Source organism: Lotus japonicus, chromosome 4, assembly GCF_012489685.1.
Source record: "Lotus japonicus ecotype B-129 chromosome 4, LjGifu_v1.2".
In the NCBI taxonomy this organism is placed as follows: Eukaryota; Viridiplantae; Streptophyta; class Magnoliopsida; order Fabales; family Fabaceae; genus Lotus; species Lotus japonicus.
This window is the reverse complement of record NC_080044.1, coordinates 71758263-71783123: the sequence shown is the minus strand read 5'-3', so window position 1 is coordinate 71783123 and position 24861 is coordinate 71758263. Positions and strand designations below refer to the sequence as shown.

At 36.0% G+C, this 24861-nt stretch overlaps 5 protein-coding genes across 5 annotated transcripts; 2 read left to right on the top strand and 3 right to left on the bottom strand.

The window, feature by feature from the left end:
- Positions 1–132: 132 nt before the first annotated feature.
- LOC130709995 (uncharacterized) lies at positions 133–7917 on the top strand. Its single transcript, XM_057559149.1, has 13 exons — positions 133–324; positions 421–555; positions 651–766; positions 1327–1481; positions 1960–2048; positions 2165–2711; positions 2999–3157; positions 4000–4157; positions 4314–4393; positions 5320–5431; positions 6410–6484; positions 6566–6722; positions 7642–7917. The coding sequence occupies exons 1-12, from the start codon at positions 232–234 to the stop codon at positions 6695–6697; spliced, it is 1851 nt and encodes a 616-aa protein (XP_057415132.1). The 5' UTR covers positions 133–231; the 3' UTR covers positions 6698–6722; positions 7642–7917.
- Positions 7918–8863: 946 nt separating this feature from the next.
- On the bottom strand, positions 8864–10623 carry LOC130709996 (heavy metal-associated isoprenylated plant protein 35-like). The gene is made up of 3 exons (XM_057559150.1): positions 10071–10623; positions 9775–9847; positions 8864–9700 (listed from the first exon to the last, which is right to left on the bottom strand). The coding sequence occupies exons 1-3, from the start codon at positions 10086–10088 to the stop codon at positions 8916–8918; spliced, it is 876 nt and encodes a 291-aa protein (XP_057415133.1). The 5' UTR covers positions 10089–10623; the 3' UTR covers positions 8864–8915.
- A 144-nt stretch (positions 10624–10767) lies between these two features.
- LOC130709997 (pathogenesis-related protein STH-2-like) lies at positions 10768–11774 on the bottom strand. The gene is made up of 2 exons (XM_057559151.1): positions 11496–11774; positions 10768–11293 (listed from the first exon to the last, which is right to left on the bottom strand). Exons 1-2 carry the CDS (start codon positions 11677–11679, stop codon positions 10995–10997), a joined length of 483 nt encoding a protein of 160 aa, XP_057415134.1. The 5' UTR covers positions 11680–11774; the 3' UTR covers positions 10768–10994.
- Positions 11775–14491: 2717 nt separating this feature from the next.
- On the bottom strand, positions 14492–16058 carry LOC130713296 (class 10 plant pathogenesis-related protein 2A-like). The gene is made up of 3 exons (XM_057563074.1): positions 16009–16058; positions 15262–15455; positions 14492–14935 (listed from the first exon to the last, which is right to left on the bottom strand). Exons 1-3 carry the CDS (start codon positions 16056–16058, stop codon positions 14640–14642), a joined length of 540 nt encoding a protein of 179 aa, XP_057419057.1. The 3' UTR covers positions 14492–14639.
- A 427-nt stretch (positions 16059–16485) lies between these two features.
- On the top strand, positions 16486–17610 carry LOC130713295 (uncharacterized). The gene is made up of 2 exons (XM_057563073.1): positions 16486–17148; positions 17602–17610. The coding sequence occupies exons 1-2, from the start codon at positions 16486–16488 to the stop codon at positions 17608–17610; spliced, it is 672 nt and encodes a 223-aa protein (XP_057419056.1).
- The last annotated feature ends 7251 nt before the right edge of the window (positions 17611–24861 follow it).

Sequence of the window (24861 nt, the reverse complement as noted above, 5' to 3'; positions counted from 1 at the left end):
TGATTTTTTGTCAATACTAATCTCTTTTTATGGAAGTATCATGATTTGGGCTGCATGGGCTATATGAATGGGCCGAACTCTGTAAAGGGCATAGACAGACTAAAAACAAACCCGGCCCGGCACGTTTTCCCTCTCGGCCTCATTGCGAACTCAACCCTTCTTTCTCTTCGTGGCGAACCAGCAATTGCAGTTGCTGCTTCTTCTTCACTTCAAAGCTTCAAGCGTGTGGCCATGGCTTCAACACCAGACATCAGAGGGATTCTCACCGCCTTCAATCCTTCTCTCGACTTGTTCGCCGTCACCGCCGGCGACGGCCGCATCAAGGTTCAACTCCATTCATTCACTCACTCACTCACTCTTTAACGCTTTGCTTTCCACAACTGTTTACAACAGTAGAGTAACAATCTTTGTTGATTACAGATATGGGATACTCTGAAGGGTCAGCTCCAGAACGAGTTTGCAGATATCACTTCAACTCATGCAGCTACTATCGCCTTAAAGGGCCATCTTTCTGTTGATTACACTTGCATCCACTGGTTTTCTTTTGAAAGAAAGGTTTGATTTCTGTGCTTTTGGAATTATATTTTCTTCTTTTTTTTTGTTTGCTTTCTTTTGGAATGATGTTTACACATGGTGGTAAATTATTGCAGAGGAAAAGGAAGCATACTTCCTCATTGTTGGTGCTTGGAACGGGTAGCGGTGATGTTTTAGCACTCGATGTAGCTGCTGGTCAATTGGCTTGGAGAATTGCTGACTGTCATCCTGGGTAAGACATGTCAATTTAGGTTGCGTTTGGGTAAACAACTTAGTTAAGCGCGTATTACTGCAGTTATGTTAGTACGCACTTATCGCATAAGCACTTATTCATGAGCTAATTTGAGAAACTTATTGGAATAAGCTGCAAATATGTTATGGATAAGCATAAGCTCTTACTTATAAGCCAATCTAAACAACTTTATGAAAATAAGCTCAAAATAGCTTGTAGGTAGGTCATAAGCTCTCTCAAACATTTGTATAAGCGCTGATGCCATAAGATACGCTCAAATAAGCTCTTCCAAAACCTTGTTATAATGTTTTGATGGAATACCATAGAATGATAATTGGAAATGGGAAGAATGATGGAATGCCATAGAATCTGTAACTTTACAATAGTTGGGAATAATGATTGAATACCATAGAATGATAATTGGAAATGGTTGTGCCTCTTATCATTGTTACTTTTGTTAATGTGGTGGATTTCAATTCTCTCTCATTATGTAGAAGTTGACATTTATTTATATTGTTCTATCTCTTTTTGTCATTCTTTCTCATTCAACTCCACTGCAGAGGTGTGAGAGCCATTTCATCTTCGGCAAATGGATCGAGCATTTATACTGCTGGTGCAGATGGAATGGTGTGCGTGATCGATTTTATGTCTGGAAATCTGTTGGAGAAATTTAAAGCATCCACGAAGGCAGTATCTTGCATGTCTGTTTCTTCGGGTATGTATCCTTGACAGCTTTTGATGAAATCTTTGTTTTTTGGTGGAAGGAAATGTAGTTAATGCATTTGTTGTTCTGATACTAGCTGAATCAATCCACATATACATAATATGTTGTATGATTCAATTGAGGTCCCCAAGGATTTTTTTCGACCCTCTTGTGCATTGGAGTTGATGATATTGTTCTGGATAGAAAACTCATATTTGTGGTTGTAAGATTCAATAATCAAAATTTAATTATGGGGTCTTCCTGTCTCAAATTATCCCACTTTTGTTATTATTAGAGTCTAAAACGTTTTCTTCCTCTTAGCTCCATATTTATTGAATGGATGTTAAACTATAAACAATAGTTTCTAAGTTTCAGTCAGCCAGAAGGGTTTCAGTGAATCATGAATAAGATGAATCTGCAATCTGCAATCTGTAGGTATCATTATTACTTCCATTCCTGATTTTGGTATTTGTCTCTTTATTTATACCAGATGGGAAGACGTTAGCTACTGCTTCAGCACAGTTGAAGATTTTTAACTGTTCTAATCACAAAAAGATTCAAAAGCTATCTGGTCATCCTGTGAGTCTCATATATTGCTCTTTTTACATGTGCCTACTTTGTAGCCTTTCTTGTTTTCCTTAAGACAGGCATGCATATCGTCTTTGTGATGATTCTGTTTTATGTATAATTAACAGGGACCTGTCAGGTGTATGGTCTTCACTGAAGATGACAAGTATATCCTCTCATCTGCTGTTGGTGAAAGATATGTTGCTGTTTGGAGGGTAGATGGTGCTAAAAAGCAGTCAGCTAGTTGTGTTCTTGCAATGGAGCACCCTGCTGTCTTTCTTGATAGCAGGTGCATTGATAGAGGGGAAGACGATGAGGCTGGCATTTGTGTTTTGGCCATCTCAGAAGTTGGTCTTTGTTATTTATGGTTTGGAAATAGTATTGAAGAATTACGTGATGCAAAGCCCACAAAAATATCATTATCTTTAGAAGACATATCCTCTAGAAATTTCAAGGGAGCACTGCCTGCAATATATGCTGCAAAATTACAAGGCATCCAAAAGCCGGCCTCTGGGCAGGTTTTTCTTGTACATGGGTCGCTTGTAAAACCATCTTTTCAAAAAATTCTACTGCACTCCGGTACAGACATAAAGCTGAATGTCTCTCATGATGGTGTTCTTCTTCCAACGAGTCAAGTTCTTGCCAAAACTAAGAAGGGGACAGGTGTACAAAGAGGTGAGGACTTAATGTGCCTTTGATTAACTTTCTTATGAGCATTCACTTGTTTAGTTATTTTAATTATTTCTGGCAACTATATCAATAGCTTTCTTAAAGCTATTAGGTGAGAAACTCAAGATGTTTTTATATTATTTACAATTTTTTTACCTCTTGTGCATCTTGTTATTTGACCTTGTTCACAACTAATTTGAATTTACCCTTTAATCAGTTGATCTTATATTTCTTAGTAATTATATTCCTGGTACTATTGTAGGTTACTAACTGCTATTCCTATATTTTGACAGTAACAGCGCTAGACCGTGCTAATGCTGAGGATGCTTTGCTTCCTATTCCTAAGGTTTTCGATTCTCATGAGAAAGAGGAAGAATTTCAAGATTTTTTTGAGAAGGATGTAATACATGATTCGCTTAGAAGCAGTAAAGCTGACTTCCTTGAGATAGAAGGTAGTTACATCATTTTTTTCTTGTTGATGATTATTATTGTGTAAAGCATCAGTTATTACAGTAAATGGATTATTCTTTTTGGTTTATTATTGTTGCCTTGCTAAGCAACAAATTTAGCACATTCATACTTTTCATGAAAATGGAATTTGTAGCTGAATAATGTGTTCCTTGATAAATTGATACCAATCTTGATTTTATCTTACCTGATGAAAAGTCCACCCTTCATGGATCCTAGATTGATAGAGCATAGTGAGGGGATCAATAGATTGAAATAATGCAAAGATTACGTGCAGTATGATCCTCACATGCACCATTAACTTTTAGGTATTTATATTCAGGTATCTTATATTTGAGCATCTTATATTCTTATTTGCTTAAAAAAGTGGTGCATGTAATTATGATCTTGAAGAATTTATTTAGGACAGTCTTATGGATGTCAATATTATGCTATCATATGCTTATATAAAAGCAATCCAATTAAATATTACTTAACTTGAACCTTTATAGTCATTTGATATAAAGAAACTGTACAACAATTGATCCATAAAACACCTTATATTGAATGATGTTATTATTTTAAGGTTAACAACATAGTTTTGACCTTTCAATAAGAAAATCAAAGAATTGGAATTGCTTGTGTATTTTCGTCACCACGGGGGTAACTATTATTGCATTGCAAATGACATTTTGGATGATTGGCGTTTCCACCCTTGAATGAGATATATTTTTATTATTATAATTTGCCTTTGTCTTCTGCACATTTCTGCTGCTAAGTAGATGACTGAAGAAGGACGGGCACTTTTCTGTTTAGTTTAATGTGTTGACCTAACCAATCTGTGCAGATGATATGGTTCAAGATGAGATTGATGTAACTTGCATGGAGGACCGGATGAGATCACTAGGGATGCTTAAAAGTGAAAGTGATTGTGCATCAAACTTTGAACTTTGTTCTTCATTGTTGAAGGGTATTGATCTCGAAGCTACTCTTCCAATGAAAAAGGTAATTACGAGCCAATATGATTGTCTTTTGGTTATGTCTATTCTTTGTTCTTTGTTTTTTTATTTCATTATGTTCTACAATCTACATGTCCATAGTTTTTCTTAAAAGAATCACATGTAATTGTTTATGCACCTGAATTTAAAATCCATTTATCAGATAAGAGCAGCTGTTTTGTCTATGGTGCCAAGTGAAGTATTCAAACTACTGGAAGTGTTGCTGGCTACATGGCAATCAAGGTTTGTTTTCTTTTCTTCAACTTTCTTCTGTGAAGAGTATACGATTGAATTCTGTATTTTTATCTCTTGTCTATTCAGAGTTTCATTGCAATTTTAAAATGATCCGTAAGTATTCTAGGAGTCATGTTGAGTTAGTGGTAACATTGTCTAAGCCTGGTTCCTCCCCCCTAGTTGAATTGGAAAGCTGATATTACTGGTAGAATAGTGTGTTGATGACAATTCCAGGGCAGTTTGATTCTACCTCTTAATTAGGCTTTTGTTATCTCAATTGAAAGCCTCCTTATTTGACATGTTATTTATTAGAAAAGAATGAGCCCAGTGTACAAAGAATCAAGAGACTGAGTTCTTTCTCTTTGAAATTTTACTTTTTATTTTGTTCTTTTGATATTCTGTGGGTTAAATTCAATCCTGATTGATTTTATAATTCTTGTGGGAAATGTAATTCGATGTACCGGATTTTAATGTTTTCTTTCTTTTTTTGATGAATTTGAGTGCATCGGAAGTATGTATATACTATTAAACCCTCAAATGTTATCCTGTGGTGACAAATGCTTCCTCAGCTCAAGTATTTAAGAAGAATAGGAATCATATAAGCATAGCGTGTAAATGTGTTAAGAAAGGGTGACAAGTTTTTTTCATTGCTTTAAGCTTCTGTCACTGTTAGCTCTTACAAATAATAGACATCTTGAATTTGATGATACAGATAACTTGGATATTGTTAATCCATGTCATATAAGAGATATGCTAAACAGAAGCAAAGTCATAGGGTTAGTTACTTTTATTACACTATCGTCAGGTTGCCACAGAGAAAAGACTTGATTACCAGATTATTTGTGGATATCTTTCAGTATGTGTTACCTTTTCCATAAATGGCAATGCTTTTTTGCACTCAGTACTTTTGACATTTATAAATTTTTATTCAACAGGTCATCTAGTGGAAAGTATGTTCTTCCATGGATATATAGCATATTAGTAAATCATGGTCACAATATTATTGCTCAGGAATCTGGGCCACGTCTGCTTGATTCCTTACACAAGGTATCAGGGATTAAAGTTTGCTTTGTCATTTACATGCTTATCTGCAAACTCACCTTTAATTCATCACATTTCATTTACAATATGAAAAATTCAGATCTAATTATACTTCCTCTAATACCGTTCTGTAGATTCTGCTATCATTCCTTTGTGATTGATGTTTCAATGATGTCCTAAAATTACTCATGCCTGTTTAAGTTTTGGGTTTCATTGTATGGTTAACTTTTATGATGTACTTTAAGGATAGAGATTAGAAGGACTTTAAATAGTGAACTGTCCAAAGGATCAGTTAACTTTACTTGTTTTATCTTATCATTGTTTTATGATATGGATACCTAATTGGCTTATTGTTATTATATGCATAAAAATAGCTGAAATAGCTTATCCATATCCTATTTTTCATTTGTTCTTTTCTTAATATGTGTGTATATATTTGCAATTTTAGTAGTTTATGACCAAATATTTAGCTATCCGATTAGTTACTTGATATTGTTGTTGAGGTTGCGAAAGTCAACATGAACAGGCTCCAGTGCCTGACTAATTGTTTAAAGTGCATTGAAGTTGCATTTGCACTTCCAATTCTAAATTTCCTGTTTAGAAACCAAAGCTTGAACATGCTAAAATAGTCTAGCTGTGTGAAATAATATTTCTCTAGCAGTTCTTTTTGGGTATAGAATAAAAATGTCATCTGTAAGGCCGATATATTATCTTATCATCTGCTTTAAACAAGTTTTGTGATGAAGCATAGCATAGGTATTAAAATAGGATATGGATTAGGGATAATGAGATATATTTCTATTGGTTGGTAATCTTCGTTGTTTCTTCAAAAATAAAATTGACGTTCTGATTTGTTCTTGTCAAATTTGCTCCTTCTGGTGATTTTGATTTTATTGTGATTTCTTGTTCTGCTCCAAGTGCTATAGCTTTACTTTGATAAATGTATTATTTTAGGAGTTGAATTATTGTCTGCCACTTTTTCAGATTACAAATTCTAGAGGGTGTGCGCTTCAGCCTTTATTACAATTATCAGGTCGTCTGCAACTGGTGACATCACAGGTTTAGTCACATCTCTAAAATTTAATATGGCCATCTGTGAATATGATTGGTTTTTGGGTCCTTATTAATATTTGCTTTCAGATTGACAAGGCTTCTCAGACAATAAGTCATTTGGTGCATGATCCCCAAACAGAAGAAAGTGGAGATGAGGATGAATACTATCGTGAGGAAGAAGAAGATGCATCTGAAATAAGTAGCGATGATGAGGCTTGAAAGCTGGTCTGGTTTTTAATGAGAGGTAATTCCATACATAATAGTTCTTACTGATTTTCTTTTAGTTCTTTCCGAAATTGGTATAGTAGATGAATGTGGTTGGATAAAGATGATTTAACCTATTGCTTTTCTATTAGTTCTTTCTGAAGTTGGTATAGTAGATGAATTTGGTTGGATAAAGAGGATTTCGCCTATTTTCTGGGGATCCTGAAACACCCATTCAAGGATTTAATGTGGAATTTCTGAATATACTTGGGAATATAGAATCTTATTTCCAGATTGCTTAAATTATTTTTGAAAATTGTTTTCTTTTGCCACCAATTGCCAAAAAACCCTTTTCCAGGTCATTAATTCTTAAAAATTCATGGGTTATCTAAGTCAGATTCAAGGCTTGGTATTGTTGATGTCGCTATGCAAGGGCTACTTGAATTATGTGGATATTTTATGATTCCTGCTTCACTTCTTCATAGCGTATCATAATAAAAGATTAGGGTTAAATATCATTTAGTCCTTGTAAGTTGTAATATTGGTGTCTTTCAGTTTTAATCCCTGTAATATTTGTCTTCCGGTGTTGGTTCATGTAAAAAAATGTTTTGATTCCTTTAATACATTAAATTACCATATTTCATCCTCATCGTTAGTCGATCACTGTTAAGTGGTGAGTTGGCTAACAACCATTCAGGTTAGCGTGCTAAGTGTCACCATGTAATCCAAGCTGTAAGCGTCACTGAAAGCATATTTAAGCTATCTAAAATTGTTTATTGGAGAACTGATCTCTTTAGTGTCAAGATTTAGATTTCATGTTTGGTTTTGTTTGCTTCCTCATATGTTTTTTTAACATATAAATTTATGATATTGTCTCTTGTTATTCCTAGCTTTGCTTAAGAGCATATTTGCCCAGTAATTGGAGTTTTATAACTAACTATTTGTGTTCCACTTTACAGATTATGAGTTCCCAGTAGTACCTCTTGCGGCTGACAAAGATTTAGAGGAATATAGATGCTGAATTTTGACCAGGTTTATGTTTGCAATTTTGTAGCTTTATAGATAGTAGTGCTTTCTCATAGAAAGAAATTTTGTTATTCAAATGTGTTGAAAATGACAGTCCCTAAATTATGTAATTTGAGATTTATACTGATAAGTAAAAATGCATTAATATAGCCCAGGCATTCGGGCATATTTGCTATGTTTGAATGCCTGCTCAACTATCATTTTGGTCATATTCACTGATTTAAAATTATATGGGCCTGTTTGTCTCTGCTTATTTTGTGAAATAATCACTTATTTTCAGTAAAAAAGAAGCTATTTCTAGAATTCAACTTATTTTATATATTCGTTAACAAACATAAATCAATTTCTGTTTTTTTTAAATCACTTAAAATAAAATAATTTTTTTTATTCAACTTCAAAATCACTTATTTTTTAAGCAGACACAAATGGGTCCAGCATTTACATTCAATTCTCGGCATGCACAACATGCTTATGATTAATGGTTCAGCGTTTGATTTGCTGAAAATTATAGAAAAAACATTGTGTAGTTTCTATTACGTCCATTACATTTTCTGTTGTTTCTGTTTATGAATTAGTAAAAGAAAATTATAGGTGTAAATGAGGTGACTAGTAACATCCTTTATATGGTGTGAGAGTGATTGGAGTATGAGCTTATATGAAAGTATAAATAAAATCCCCCTAATCTGTATCCTGATTTACCTGCATTCTTGCATCTCAGTTCTTAGTCGCTGGAGTTTGCTTTTTCCGTTGCTATCTCTAAAATATTTGATACCTATCTTGATTTTTCCTGTTTCAGAGTGTCCAGGAAACAGATACTTTTATTTTTCAAAGAAATTGCTTCGTATCTTTTTCCTGGATATGGCAGATTGTAATTGTTATTTTTTCGGTGTTAGCTTGTCAGGCACTGTTTAGAAAATATGTTCCTTCTATTATTTGCTGTAATTTAATACAGTAAAAGCATGCATATGTCAGTATTATGCTTTTTCGCTTTCACGAAACAAATCTAAAGTTAACTTTTCTGGACCCAGAAGATAGGAATATTATTCTTGTTCTCCATTATCACGTCAAACACAAAGCAGAAGTTTTTTGTTTATTTTTTCTGCCATCAAATTATACTATTTATGAATTCTGTGCCACAATCTGCTTATCAAGACATTAGAAAGAACAAGAGACTTCTTTACATTTCATAATATCTCTTGAGACCTTACTATACTATGCTACATGCATTCGGATTGTCATCGCTGAACATGGATGTGATGTTTACATTGCCATTTTGGTAGTCTCCATTGTAGTGTTCCATATGATTGTAATGTGCGTGCCATGATGGTGAGCTGACATATTCATATTCAGTGACATAAGATGATGGCATATGTGTATTATAGCTGTGTGTGACATGCATTGATTGGGATTGCTCATGTAGAAACACCTGGCTATTATGGTATCTGTCCCTGAGGTCAACATAGTTGTGGCCAGAACTGTTAATGTAGTTAGGGTGGTGATGATGGAGCATCATATGAGCCTGTCTTATATCTTCTGTTCCTGGGTTGTTCTGCCACTGCTGGGTGGCGCTGTGCCATGTAGATGCGGTCGATGATGCTGCCTCAGAGCTGAATCTGTTAACGTAGTTAGGCTGATGATGGTGTATCATATGAACCTGTCCTATGTCTTTTGTTCCTGGGTTCTGCCACTGCTGGGTGGCGGCATAGTGCCGTGTAGGTGCGGTTGATGGTGCTGCCTCAGGTGGTGGTTCTGATGAGCGGCTTGCTTGGGCTGGTGGAGTTTCTGCTGGCTGTGGTTGTCCTTCATCAGGGCCTGGAGCATGCTCTCTTGGTTCTGGTTCTGTTGGCTTAGATGGAGATGCTAGTTCAATGTTAGAGCATATGATGGCATTCTTCTTAGTCTTCTTAATTGCTCTGACAACTTTTTCTGGATCTGCCCACCCAATAATAGTTAGCTTTTGGCGATGGAAGTCGACATGAAAATCATGTATACCTGCAAGAATGTGAAAGTTTATCAGATAGTTAGGAAATGTGTCATTTGGAAGGGAAATCATGCCATGAGCCTACCATTGATGCCTTTGAGCGCTTTCTTGATCTTCTGCACGCACCCATTACAGTCCACTCGGACCTGTATCTGTGTCTACATTTGATGGATTAGCCACTCTTACAGTGAATGCTTGTCATATGTTTGAATTGATAAAAAAACATAGCCATATGTTTGAATTGATAAAAAAACATAGCCATATGTTTGAATTGATAAAAAAAATCATAACCAATGACAGAGACACACAAAATTAAAAAAGAAAACCATGATTGCATGGACACGTTAATGAAAATTAATGCATGGATTTCCAGAGTAGTACCTGTGACTCCCGAACCATGGAGCTGTAAAATTGGAGCAACTGAGATATGGTTTAGTTTTAAGGAAGTGGATTGTGGATGAAGAATATGTAAATGGAATCTATATATTGGTGCCTTACAAAAGCAAGGAATATGGAGAAGGCAAGATATGTGGGAAATGCAAGGAATCTTTTTATTTACTAAGTAACAGTAAGTCCGCATGGAACCCTCATCTTTTCTAATTAATTTACCTTAAAGATAGGCATTGAAGAATTCTATTAAAACAAAGTTAAGAGGGTGAGTCAAGTGACCTTAACCACTTTTTTGGCGGAAAATGTCAAACCTGTTTAGAGAGAGAAGTGAAATGTCTGAAGTCTGAACTTCGTCATGAAAACTACACAAGCTGGCCATGCACATCTTGAGTTGTCATACTTTTGTCTGATTATGGTTAAAAGGTATAAAAAAAACACCAAAATGACAAAAATGTGAAGAAAGTCCAAATCCTGAAATTAATATTCTGGTCGCATAAATGATAAACCCCACAATCCAGCTGTGAAGCAGAAAAAACTTACATTAATTATGATCTATAATCCTCTTCTTCTATGTAACTTGCGTGTCTTGATATGAACTTATCATATATGTTAAAATTCTATGATCCTTACCTTACGTATGTCCAAGATGTTTAAATTCCAAGATGCTATTGGCTCATAACTCATAAGATTGTGATTCAAGTTCTCATCTCTTTATTACTCCATCAAAATACAATAATTTTTGCCAAACAACTAGCCCTTCAAGGCTATACAATACAAGATATAAGAAGTTTAACTCGTTGCAACCATTCTAAATGGCCCTTCCACACTGTTATTACTTATTACAAATCTGAAAAGGTTTATCTATCGTATATGACATGACACACCAATAAATAATGAATAATGAATAATGAATAATTAAGCATATACTTGTGGGTTCTCCAGCAAGTAAGACTCCACAACTTTGTAAATCCCAATCGTGCTTTCTTTTCCTTCTTTTACTTGTTCCTCTTGAACTTCAAAGTCGCCATTGGTCTTGTAATGGCTTGTCATTTTACATAGGCAACCTCCATCACTAGTGGCCTCAAACTTTACCTCATAAGCTATAGACTCAAGCTTGTCACCTAGTGGATCCCCTTCAATCATTGTGTATTTGCAAATAAAGTTCTCCTTATCAACCTCATCAATCCTCTGCTTCAGATATTTAAAGGGGCTAGCTGCATAAAAGAAACAGAAAAAAGTTATTCAAGAAATACAAAGAAATCAGTGTTAGTTTGAAAATCTTTCTACAATTGATTCTTAAGTTAAAATCAATTATGCGGAGAAGCTCCTGTAAATAGCTTCTCAGATTAAGAATTGATTCTAAGGAAAAAGAAGTTGATCAAAATATACTCGTAGTCGTCATGTTTGATTGCTAACCTTCATTGAAGTTGACTTGTTCAATGCTTCCAGCTTCTCCCTCTCCTTGGATCACTTGGACATCTTTTACAAACTGCGGCAAGAGCTTTGGAATCAAATTTTTGGAGTCTATGATCAAGGCCTTGAACATGCGTGATGGTGCAATAGAGGATGAAAACTCGTGTGTAAAGGTTGTGACTCCCATAGTGAATTTTGTTGATTGCAGAAAAATCGCAGGGAATCAAAGTTGTGAATGATTATCCCAAGGGAGAGACTATGGTGTTTTATAGGTCCAAGAGTTCTTATGTGAAGCTTCGTAGAAATGAGTTATTGAGCCATTTGATGGAATTAGATAAGTTTGGAGGTGGGTCTTGAAATTGACATTTATGTTTGGTTGTTGATTAACGGTTGTGAATGCAAGTGTAAAGTCCGCATATCCCGAACCTGCAAACTTCACACTCTAGAGGTTTTTAGGTTTTTTAGTGTGAAGAGCTATGTTAAAAGTCTCATATTAACCGGAAATATAACTGAAAAGTTTTTTTATAAGTAATAGAACATTCTTCACCTTTGAGCTAACTTTTAGAATAGATTTAGATCTTAGTTTAAATTCTAATACAAACAATGGTCAAGGGAAATTTTCTTATTTGAAGACTTTGAATGTTAGTGGCTGCTGTGATTATTCAACCTTATGGCCCCAGCCATGTGCTTCTATTGGCAGAATCAAGTCATTTGCCAACATTATAGACTTGGATATATAATTTGGATTCATATACAATTCACTTCAGATTTCAGAATCAGAATGGTTCCTTACCTACCTAAGGTATATATGTTGACAACCAGGAGTTTGTCTTTACTCTTTAACCAAAAGTTGAAGCACTTTTGAATCATCATTTACCTTAATGCAATTGACCAATAAGAGAATGAGCAGTGGCTAGAGACATTGAATTTGTAAGAGACCCAATGGTGTCACCCAAGAACACGCCTTTTGTAGGCTGCTAGATCTGGCACACTAAAGAGATCCAACGGCCTGTACAAATAGGTTTGAAATTTATGCATCAAAACTAATCTTTGCGGCTTAAAAAAAAACTAAGCTTTGCATAATAAGCTTCATAATTAATAGTAGTAATACTAGAGATAGAGCCCGTTAAATCACAAAATTCACCCTAAGCGATGTGTATGGAAAAAAAATTATTGAAAGAGACCTACTCACTTAATGTGATTTTTAACTTGAAAAGTCTTAATGAAATTAGTCTCATGGTTATCGATTGTGAAAATACCGTAAGAAACCAAAAATGAAATGCTGTAAGTTCGTTCTAATGATGTTTTTATAGCTTTGCATCGAAACATATACATAGTCTCATGTTGTCCCCGAAAGATAGCTCCGGTGGTAAAAGTTAGGTGATTTATGGGTTGGAGAGTGAAAGATTTAATAATTAATCCGTATAGGACATAATTTATCTTTTCAATATAAAAAAAATATTTCACACATCATGTTTGGTGGGAAGCTGAAAAAACAAAAAAAAAATCGTAAAAAACATTTGGTTAGATCATTTTGTAAGCACCGAATATCAAAATTGTGAAAGTGTTGCTAGTATAATGAGTGAATGAATATAGTTTTAAATAACAAATAGATAGATGTAAAACTAGAGAAACTGAAAAATGGAAAGGAAGATTTAAGGGAATAAGAATTGGTACTCCTATCTTGGAATTGCTACCCCCTTTATTTTTTAAAAACTCAAAATTGCCTCCATGTTTTAACACCCCTATTTTCTTCCTTTCTCGAACCTTCACGTTCTCTGTAGTGTATTACTCGGATTGGAAGTTATTTCCCGAGCTTTAGGGCTCGGGACTGGAAGTTGTTTCCTTAGGTTTTCCTTACCGAGGTCTAAGGCTCGGGAATTGTTCCAATTTCTTCAATGAAGGTTTCCGAGGTTTGGCAACCTCGGGAGCGCATTTTTCACATTCCGAGCTTGACAAATCTCGGAAAATCCACGTTTATAAATTACCGAGGCATAGCCCTCGGAAGGATTCCGGGAATTAGACTCTCAGGATGTTCCGAGGTACCAAAGCTCGGGAAATTCATCAAGAAAATTATAATATATCCCGAGACTTAAAGCTCGGGATGTTCCCGAGGGTCCTAAAGCTCGGGAAATTCATCAAGAAAATTATAATATATCCCGAGACTTAAGGCCCGGGATGTTCCCGAGGGTCCCAAAACTCGGGAATTATTTTTAACATGGCTATTTTGGAGATTTCCCACTTTAAAATGGGGTAGCAATTCTAAGAGTGGGAGTGAGTACCAATTCTAACTCCCACGATTTAATAGTTGGCTGTCATGAACAAATGACACATGTATGAGTGGACTTCATGACTAAAAAAGCACATTGGATAGGGGGAGAAATCCCTTAATAAGAACATACGTCACTCAATATTTAGCGATAGAAATTCTTTGTCACTAATGTTAACAAATAGACGATTTATAACTTATCATACTTTGTTTCTGTTTAGAGACAAAATATATTCATTCTCAAATTAGAGATGAGTTCTACATCATCTCTATATCTAACCATGTTGAATTAACTCACTAATTGATTTTTGTGAGATCGAGGGATAAAATCCCTCACTAAAGCTACCTTAAATGAACATTGGGGTGACAACTTTAGAGAGGGAAAGGTTCTATCACTATATAATTCTGTCTCTAAATGGATTTTTCCTTGTATCATGCAAGGTGAGAGGTAGAATATTCAAGTGACATGTTATATGATTAATTGATTACTTGACAAGGAAAAAAATAAAAGTTCATGACAATAATAGAGATGAGGTGGTAACATCTAAGCCCATAATTATATTCTAGATAGTTTATAAATAGCTAGATAATTGGGCATTTACTTGAAAGTGTATATATAGAGTTGTTCATGTTACTATAATCCCTGGAGAAACTTGATTAGAAAAAAAGAATTATGCAGAATTAATTATGGCGTTGTTCTGAACTTAATGACTGCATTTGACATCGGAAACAGTGCTTTTATTTGTATTGATTTATTGTTGAAGTGAGATACAAAGACATCGAGTCTCACAATTATTACATTATAAGACAACTTATGGATCAGAAGGAACAAAACTCTGCATGACCGAGCTCTTCAGTAGTGATAAATATAGACTTGATCAGTTGTATTCAGGATGGTTCAAAACATAACCTTCAATGGCCTTGAAAAGTGCATCACCCCTGGCCTTTCCTTCCTTAACCTCAGCTTCATTTGGCTCAGCATTTCCCTTGCTATGATACTTCACTTTCAGCTTCCCAATTGACCCTCCATTGGGTCCATCAACCAATTTGGACTCAAATGTGATCTTCTCCACATTCTCTGGGAACTCTGAGCCCCCAACTAAACTGTAGTTATATACCAAGTTAGCCTCATCTATTGCTTCAATCTTGTTCAACACATAGTTGCTTTTCCCACCTGCTCATTCATTCACAATTCACAAACATTCATCAATTAATCATCACCTTAATTAAGTGATTTCATTCATCATGCATGTATAGTTATAAATATTATATGGGCAATTCCATGCACCCATGAGCCTTATTTTTACTACTGATCTGTTGTATAGGTATTTAATTACTATATGCTTCTTATTTGTTATGCATGCTTCTTATTTATTAAAATTAATTTGCAGAAAAATTCATTTTAATTTGTGATCTAAAACTTTCTTGGTAGACGACAGAGCTATATCATGCTACAGCCTACATGTATATATGTGTAAAGTAAGAAAATTATAAACTGACCCTCATTAATAGTGAGTTTCTTGATTGTTCCAGGGCCACCATTTCCCTCAACAGTTTCAACACTCTGGATGGCATCAACAGCCTTTGGGAGGATTTCATCAGCATCTTTAACAAGAGCTTTGAAAAGTTGGGGGATGGATAGCTCACATGGTTGAGCTAAGGGTAATTGTAGGTGCAGGGTTAGGGTTTGAACCCTAATGAGAGATAATTTGTACTAGTTTAGTAACAACTAACATTTGCCTATAAAAAAATTATAATGCAAGTTATATTTAGAATAATGGAAGATGAATGATCTTTAGTCTCTTTGAACAGACAACTAACTTAAATATGTGATATGACTAAAGTAAATGACACGTGGCAACGCCACATTTCACGTTTTAGATTTAATATATTGTAGATAGAAATATTTGTTTTGTTAATTCTGTCTAGATTTGTTAAATATTTTTCTCATCATTTTTCAAAATATTTTGATCATGCTCCAAATGGATGTCTGCTACCCGTTAGACAGAAGAGTAATACACATCATAAACTGAAGGAATCCAACGTAACTGATCATGCCAGCAAATGAAACTTCCCTTTATCTACTTGGGCTTGCCGGTGGGGGGGAATCCTAGGAGACTCTCCTTTTGGGATCCGGTGGTGAAGAAGCTCAGGATGAGATTGTCTAGTTGGAAACAGAGGCATTTGTCTTTCGGTGGTAGATTGTGTTTGCTAAAGTCAGTACTGTCTTCAATTCCTCTTTATTACCTGTCGGTCTTTAAGATGCCTTCTGGTATTTTAGCTGTATGCAAAAGCATTATGAGGAAGTTTTTGTGGGGGGTGTAGAAGGGGGAGGAAAGATAGCTTGGGTTGAGTGGTCTAAGATATGTAAACCAAAGGAAGAAGGAGGATTGGGGGTGAAGGATTTGTGCTTGTTCAATCAGGCTTTATTAGGGAAATGGCGGTGGAGACTATTGAGGGAGAGAAATAGTTTGTGGTGTAGGATTTTGACTGTTAAATACAAAGGGCCAGTGCATCTTCATGATTCTTATTGGTGGAGGGATTTATGTTCTCTATGTTATGGGGAGGTGCAGGGGAAGTGGTTTAATGAGTCTATTTGCAGAAGGATTGGGGATGGAAAAGGTGTGGCTTTTTGAATGAGAACTGGGTAGGGGGGGAGCATTATGCAGGTTATTCCCAAGACTGTTTACCTTGTCAGCTCAAAAGGAGGCAACTATAAATGAAATGGGCTATTGGGAGGATGGGAGATGGTGCTGGAAATTTGAGTGGCAGAGAAATTTACTAGAAAGGGAAGAACCAAGAGTTGTGGACATGATGAAACGAATTGGTAGCTTTTCACCTAAACTGGATGTCTGTGATTCTTGGTGTTGGGTTAAGGATGGATCGGGATTGTATACTGTTAAATCTGCATATGTGGAACTGCAGGGAAATTCAGGTGTTGAGGAAAAGAGGGTGTTTAGAAGAACCTGGCAGACAACAGCTCCTTCGGGACATAAAGCACTCGCTTGGAGAGTCCTTATCAACAGGGTTCAAACCAGATATGATTTGGCAAAAAGGAATGCAATACCCTCTAATGCTTCTTTGATGTGTGGTCTATGCGCAAGTGAGGAAGAAAACAGTATGCCCCTGTTCTTCAACTGTAGAGTATCCTGGGGTGTGTGGATGAAGGTCTGTAGATGGATGGGCTGTCAAACAGTTATGGCAGTAGAGGCTGAGTCTCATTTTAATCAGTTTGAGTTTCTCTTGACGGGAAGCAAAAAAGCTGGTCAGATTTTGAATATGATTTGGATTGCAACTGTTAACTCTATTTGGCAGAAAAGGAATGGCTCAATCTTCAGAGGGGAAAATGTGGAATGTGATGAAATTGTGGATTTGACGCAATACAAGGTATGGCTTTGGTTAAGATCAAATGAGAGTAATTTTTCCCCATCTTTTTATGAGTGGCTGACCAATTTGAGGGAGTGCATTAAACTGCTGCATTAATGGATTTCTTTGCCATCAGTGAAGATACTTGGCAGCTTGCTGGTTGTTTTGTGTTATTGGGGATGTTATGAATTGATTCTCACGGTAAAGTCTATTGTTTGAGATACTCGACCCAATCCTCTTGATGGTTTTTCTGTTAGTAATTCTAAGGTGGAACTTTGATTAGTATGAAGAAGGAACTTAGTTTTTGGGGATCTGGATGTTGGGGGGTTTTGTTTCTCTTGAAGGAGAGGTTCTTGGGGATATTATTATAAGTGGATGTCTATACAGTGTGTTTCTTCATTTCTTGTCCTCTTTGATGGTTTGTTTTGCTACCATGGGGTTTGCTGAGTATTCCTTTGTATTTGCTATTTGTAGCTTTTGTAATTTTCATTTCTCTGTATTGGGTTGAAGTACCCCTTGTGCTTCTCTTCAATATATTTTGGCTTATCAAAAAAAAATCCAACGTGTGTGACGTCCTACTCTACAAATCAATTCAGGCGCCCGCCAGCCTAAACTTTCAATGCCTACAATATAGAGTTTGTAGTTTCACTTAGTTGTCATCTAGAGAGGTCAAGCCTTTTCTCACCACGCAGGGCAGCTATATCGACCAAGTAACATTAAAAAACTTTGTCATCTATTGAGTTTAAACTTAAACTTAATTACCTCTAGATCTCTCTAAATGATATAGATAATAGATTTTCTTGGTCTCTTTCTAGTTTCTACCTTTAGAGGACAATCCTTCATGTGGTCAACTCTATTAACTGACGCTAATATAGGTCTTCTTATTTTATTCCCAAACCACCTAAGATGAAATAATTTTTTAAATAATAAGAGCTACTTTAATTTTCTTTCTAGTAAATGTATTTCAAGTCCAATCTTATTTTGTATACCCACTCATCTATGATAATATTGTATGTCTTGAAGTTGTGGTATTATATGTTCTTTAACTGTCACCTATAAGTTAGGACTCATGTGTCTTTTGCCATATTTGAATTGATAGAAATAAAACGTTAGAATTTTCTGATGACATAACATAGGATTCATAAAAGAGAAAGAAGTTGATGGTTGTGGGGAAAGAAGTTTTGACACGCTCGCGTCGATTGTCTGCCATGGAAGCACACACGAAGTTCAAAATGATAAATCCATGAGAAAGAAAGAGGAAAGGTAAAATTGACTCTGTTAGCAACTACACAATGAGGTGGAAATAAACAATAATGTAGCAGAGTTTGATTGAAGAACAAGATAACATGGATATAAATAACTAGATAGGAATCCACCGGGTTTAACTCCCTTAAAAAGCTAAGTAGTTCTTTCTCTTCATGCCAACCTTCATAATCGCATAATCAACATTGACACAAAAGCATTGAGGTTTCTTTCTACATGTGCTTTTCTGAAACTTCATTCATAAATAGTAAACACATGAAACCAAAGTTAGATACAGAGGAAAACAGAACCAGACAAAAGAAAATATTGAAGAAGCACATTGATAATAATGGAGGTCTCTTATTACCATTCCTTTGCCCACGGTGCCCGATTTCTTTTGACCATTCTAGTACTTAGTGGCCAAAGTACCGCACAGAAAACGTGTCTTGCCTTCAATACAGAGATACTACCTTATACACATCGATTAGTAGGGAATGAAACTTGATTTGGAAATACGGGTAGAAACCCTCAGGAAGAAGTCCAATCAATCTCTGTAAGCCACAACAAAAAAAGATACATCAATCATCAATTTTGGAAAATCCCAAGCTCGATAAAACAAAGTATTTAAAAGCAAAAAACCTATTGTTGTCCAGACATATCATTACAGTGACACTATTTGTTTCTTATTGCCCTGATCAAATCTCTTGTCCTTGTGAAATCATATCGACATTGTTTGCTTTTCTTGAGGTCATTAAATAACCAAGTGTCCAACTGAGTACCCCAGTCACCAACAACAATATTTTCAATGTCATTTAAAATACCAATGGGTGTAAAGCGATTCAAATTTTCACATCTCTTCTATCTTTCTCTTTCCTGAGCCTATCACTTCTATCCTCTCCTTTTTTCCAATACTTTCCTTTTTCATCAGGTTTGCATCACTCTTTATGGATTTAGATCCTCTACAACCTCTCAATCCTCCACAACATCCATTCTGGATTAGGTGTGGCTAGTGTTGGCTTGGCTTGATTAAAAACTGACCATAAATCGTTAAAACGAGAGGGGGCCCTCTAAGCTGCTGCTATATGCCGATCTGGATCCTCTACAACAAATTCACCTCCATCAATGGACTGCTTGCAGAGAGGCTGTGGGAAATTGGGTTGGAGAGGATCCATTATGCGATGGTTGGTGACTTGGATCTCAACCTTTATCGTCAAAGGGTATAGAAAATTGTCATCATAGTCTGACATCATCAATATATTTTCTTCCATGAATCCAAGAGGAGGTAGCATCCCCTTGAGTGATAACACTTCCTGGTGGCACCATATCAGATGATTCACTTCTCCAGCATCATCAATGTAATTGATGACAATGAGTACAAATTTGGCTTCAACCTACAAAATAAGAGTTGTCAGTTGCATTGCCAAATTATAAATAGTCTCATTAAAAAAAAAAGAAGGGTATACCTGCTGCACATGAGATAAAAATGCTAAAGATGTTGCTTTACAATATGCTCTCTTCATCCTCTTCTTGGAACGTTTCTTTTTTGAACGACGCTTCCTTTTCTTGTTTGAAATTTGCTGCGTTGTTGATCTGTTGAAACCAAAGCAATCTTTTGACATTAAATTTTACCCAATCACACACTAAGCATTATGTAGGGCACTAAGTAGCAATATGCATTAGCCTATGTTTTGTGAGATTTTAGGGAGGGTAAGCCATCATCTTGTTTGGATGTTTAAAACTACACAAAAACTTCAAATTCATAACTCAACAAAATAACCAAAGAAAGCTATTGGATGTTTTCAGAAATTTCCTAAAAAAACTTTTCACTTACATCCCTTAAAAAGTGAAGTTTTTTTTTTCTAGTTCCAAGAACAAATGATGCTCTAAAATCTCATATTCTTGGCTAGAAGTTTTTCTATTCGCAGTTGCCATATATTTTATGTTCAAGATCTTCATACTGAATAAAAGAGAAGGGAATAGGGTGAATGGGGTTTGGGTTCCAGAACCATAAGGGAATGTGGTGAATGGGGTTTTGGTTCCAGAACCAGAACCAGGAATCCTAACTGATTATACTAAGCTACAAGTATTTGAACAAGTTGGACAAGAAATCGCACTTGGATCTCAATCAACAGTTGTATTCCGAGGCCTCTACGGAGATCTCCCCGTAGCGGTAAAACGACTTGATAAGTTTCACAATAGGCTGTTTAAGGGAGAAATTAATATGCTTCTCACATCAGACCGTCATTCAAACATTGTCCGAATGTACACTGTGAGACGAAGTGAAAACTTCTACTACATAGCGCTGGAAAGATGTGGGTGTACCCTACAAGATTTCATTCGTTATTTTAGTAGAGGTCAGCGCAATACAAATCAGATGGTAAAATTTTTTTTGGATGAACTTGGGGCTACGTCACTTTAGACGCATAATGGAAACCCTACCCACTTTAGACGCTAACATGATCATCACCTGGGTAATGAATAAAAATCTTCACAGGTCGCAGGAACGATGAACCTAATTTTGTGAATAGGTTGCTTAACACTCTCTCTTCCAACCTCCCACGGATCTCTACAGAGATGCCAAGGCTGTGTTGGCCAAACAGCTCAGGGAAGAGCCGAATCGCAGTTGCTGGGATTTCCACATCATCCCCACTAAAAGTCAAAGTTGATATCAATTCAACAATTTGATTACTGGAGTTAAGAGATACTCTTGAACTCAACATGGTGAGGGTGAGATTGATAGGAAATGCACGGCTCATTATATAAGGGAGTTGTGGGTGTGACTTTAATAATGCTAGCGATGTGGGACTCTAAAGAAATTCACGAAAATCTCTTTTTTTTTCATTCTTTTTCGATGTGGGATTCTTCCCTTCCATAACCTTCCCCTTCTTCTCCCATTTCACTAGAACTTGGCCGTGAACGATGCCCCACTTACATTTTAACTCTTTTTAAGGCCCACAAAATAATCCTCAGTTCTCACGATGGAAACTTGGTTGAGGAACCGTAATAACTAACTTTCTCATTTTTTCTCTTACTTCTTTCTCTGTTGTTAATTGTAATTTTAACTGTGTTTGGCTTTTTGTTTTGTGTTACGGTTCAATTCAACACATTATTATTTGATACAATTGAGCTGCTCTTGCCAAGATTCATCAATTGTTTGTAATTTTCAACTAAGTGGTTGCAATATGGCTTAATTAATTTTCATCATAAGCACTGAAAGGGCCAACTACATACCATAAGTTTACACCCTAATCGAAAATTTTACCTAATTTTTGAGTGGGGCAACAATCTCTCTAGATTTTCTATTTTTGAGTGGGGGCAACAACTTCTCTAGATTTTTGCTTGTTTGAGTAGTCAAGTGACTTTAGAAGAACAAAGCAAGAGCATGGTGGAGTTGATGCGTGACAAGGGTGCTGTTTGGGACCAGATTGTGGAGGAGCATGGACTTGAGAAAACCAAATTGTAGGAGATAGCGTGCTTTGAAGCGGCGGCGCCAGTGCTGAGGATGGAGTTTCAACACGTGTCTAGCATGAATAAGAGCAGGGAATTTGGGTTCTTTGGGCATGCTGATACGTTCAAGAGTATTAGATTCTGGGTGGGGAAGCTGAGAGAGATGAAACTCATCCCCTCCTACGAACACTGAAGATTGTTTTGGAGAAGTGGCTGCTGTGAACCTCATGCAACCTCCACTATGTTGCCATATATTTTATGTTCAAGATCTTCATACTGAATAAAAGAGAAGGGAATAGAGTGAATGGGGTTTGGGTTCCAGAACCAGAAGGGAATGGGGTGAATGGGGTTTTGGTTCCAGAACCAGAACCAGGAATCCTAACTGATTATACTAAGCTTCAAGTATATGAACAAGTTGGACAAGAAATCGCACTTGGATCTCAATCAACAGTTGTATTCCGAGGCCTCTACGGAGATCTCCCCGTAGCGGTAAAACGACTTGATAAGTTTCACAATAGGCTGTTTAAGGGAGAAATTAATATGCTTCTCACATCAGACCGTTATTCAAACATTGTCCGAATGTACACTGTGAGACGAAGTGAAAACTTCTACTACATAGCGCTGGAAAGATGTGGGTGTACCCTACAAGATTTCATTCGTTATTTTAGTGGAGGTCAGCGCAATCCAAATCAGATGGTAAAAGTTTTTTTGGATGAACTTGGGGCTACGTCACTTTAGACGCATAATGGAAACCCTACCCCTTTATAATATTTCTGGTCCGTAAGTTTTGGTTTGAAATCTTAGATCAAATTTAAAGTGAGAGATAGAAAGATTAGAGAATTGTAACATGTCTAACTCTTAACCGCTGATTTAATATGTTGCAGGCAATGGAACTTACGGATGGCGAGCTCCTGAGTCAATTCCTGAGTTAATTAATTCTGTAAAACAAACACGTGGTTCAGATTGCTTCAGTCTGGGGTTAGTGTTGTTCTACTGTCTGACGCGTGGTGGACATCCGTTTGGACTTCATCCTGATCAGTTTGAACAAAATATATTGAGCAAAAATAAATCTGAGTTCGGCCAAATTACTGGTATGGCTGAAGCTAAGCATATGATTGAGACTTTGTTATACCCAAAACCTAAATCAAGGTATATAAATAATCTTTTTCAAGTACCCTTATATATTTTCTTAGTCAACAAAGTTAGCAATTACACTCTTAACACATTATTTTGTGTAATTTCAGGCCAAGTGCGAGGAATATTTTAGAGCATCCTTTTTTTCTGGCTAACTGAGAAAAAGCTTCACTTCTTAAGGGATGTGAGCGAAAGGCTCAATTTCTCAACACCGTTACGTATTGCGGGTGGACTTTCAAATATTAATGTTGGGGACTGGGGTCAAAGGTTGGACATGTTGTTATATAATGACCTAAACCAAACGGGTTATTATGATTTCACATCGGCAATAGATTTGATAAGGGCGATTAGAAATAAATACGCTTACTATAATGAGATTGATGGAGGACTAAAGGTATTTTGCTTCTAAATAGTTTGTTTTATGTGATTTTCCAAAATATATGATTGATGTATATTTTTTTGTTGTGGCTTACAGAGATTGGTTGGAACTCCTCCTGTGGCTTTCTACCAGTATTTCGAAAACATCTTTCCTTCCTTGCTCATTAAGGTGTATATGGTAGTACATCGTCATTGGAAGCTAGACCCTAGGTTTGTGGGGTATTTTGGCCACTAAGGCACTGTGGGCTGGAATGGTAATAAGAGACCTCAATTATTATCACTGCTTCTTCCATCATTTCTTTTGTCTCGTTCTGATTTCCTATCTTTTCTGTTTGTGTACTTGTGTTGCCTTTGCAACAGGAAACTTGCCATGAAAGTTGAGACATTACCTTACCTATTGGAAAACTTAGTTGTCGTAGGACAAGTCAAAGTTCGAAATTATTCCATACTGGTGTTGGTGTGAGACCATTCCTTAGCCGGGCTAGTCCCCACCAATATATATATATATATATATATATATATATATATATATATATATATATATATATATATATATATATTCCTACTTCCCCATCAGGCTCTGAATCTAAAGCTCGTGGTTTTCGTTCTCTACGAATTAATTTAGGAGCTAGCCAGCCTAAAGTTCCTATGCCTACAACATATTAAATAGAACAGGTTAGATTAATATAAATACATGTTATCATGCCCAATTTCTTTTGACCATCCTAATTTTTAGTGCTCAATTTCTTTTGACTATCCTAATTTTTACCCGCTAAAATTCAAAGGTGTGTTCACCCTTGCTCACTTTACTAAAAGTTCACAAAGAGGAGTTTTTCCTTTCTTTTTTTTACTACATGATGAAATAGAAAATGCTAGATTAATGTAAATACATGTATCCGAACCACATCATTAGTGATGAATAGAATCTTACATTTTATCTTCAAGATGCTTTTGGTCAATCTGGCTCATAAGGATATTGGTTGTATAATATGATAGACATTCAAGAACACCGTAATCACAACGTAATTTGCTTAGCAATTGGTGCAATATTTTACGTCTTTCATCTGAGACTTAAAATATTGAATTCATGGTTTCAGCTGTTGGAGAAAGAATTGGAAAATGGCCCTGATACTTTTGGCGTTCCCATGAAAGTGAAGAAAGATCTCTTGCTGAATTTATGTGGAGCTTCAACATATACAGCTGAGGGCTGGGAAGGTGTACCACCACATGAGCTTTTATTGCAGTTGGCATCAGCATGAGAAATTGATCTACAACAGCATGACAAATAACTCGTACATAACAAATTATGCTAAGTATTAATTTGATTGTTCGGAACAAACAGACTAAGCATTATGTAGGGCACTAAGTAGCAATATGCATTAGCCTATGTTTTGTGAGATTTTAGGGAGGGTAAGCCATCACCTTGTTTGGATGTTTAAAACTACACAAAAACATCAAATTCATAACTCAACAAAATAACCAAAGAAAGCTATTGGAGGTTTTCAGAAATTTCCTAAAAAAACTTTTCACTTA

Bases quoted from the DNA above. Each gene is read 5' to 3' on its own strand.
- LOC130713296 (XM_057563074.1), bottom strand. From the start codon at position 16,058: ATGCTTTTGCATACAGCTAAAATACCAGAAGGCATCTTAAAGACCGAC. The intron at 15,456-16,008 runs GTAATAAAGAGG...ATCTCTCATTAG, and splicing joins GGCATCTTAAAGACCGACAG to GGTTCAAACCCTAACCCTGC. The intron at 14,936-15,261 runs GTCAGTTTATAA...ATGAATGAGCAG, and splicing joins GAAACTCACTATTAATGAGG to GTGGGAAAAGCAACTATGTG.
- LOC130713295 (XM_057563073.1), top strand. From the start codon at position 16,486: ATGGGCTATTGGGAGGATGGGAGATGGTGCTGGAAATTTGAGTGGCAG.
- LOC130709997 (XM_057559151.1), bottom strand. From the start codon at position 11,679: ATGGGAGTCACAACCTTTACACACGAGTTTTCATCCTCTATTGCACCA. The intron at 11,294-11,495 runs GTTAGCAATCAA...TCTTTTATGCAG, and splicing joins ACAAGTCAACTTCAATGAAG to CTAGCCCCTTTAAATATCTG.
- LOC130709995 (XM_057559149.1), top strand. From the start codon at position 232: ATGGCTTCAACACCAGACATCAGAGGGATTCTCACCGCCTTCAATCCT. The intron at 325-420 runs GTTCAACTCCAT...TGTTGATTACAG, and splicing joins CCGGCGACGGCCGCATCAAG to ATATGGGATACTCTGAAGGG. The intron at 6,485-6,565 runs GTTTAGTCACAT...ATTTGCTTTCAG, and splicing joins TGCAACTGGTGACATCACAG to ATTGACAAGGCTTCTCAGAC.
- LOC130709996 (XM_057559150.1), bottom strand. The intron at 9,701-9,774 runs GTAGGCTCATGG...ACATTCTTGCAG, and splicing joins AGCGCTCAAAGGCATCAATG to GTATACATGATTTTCATGTC.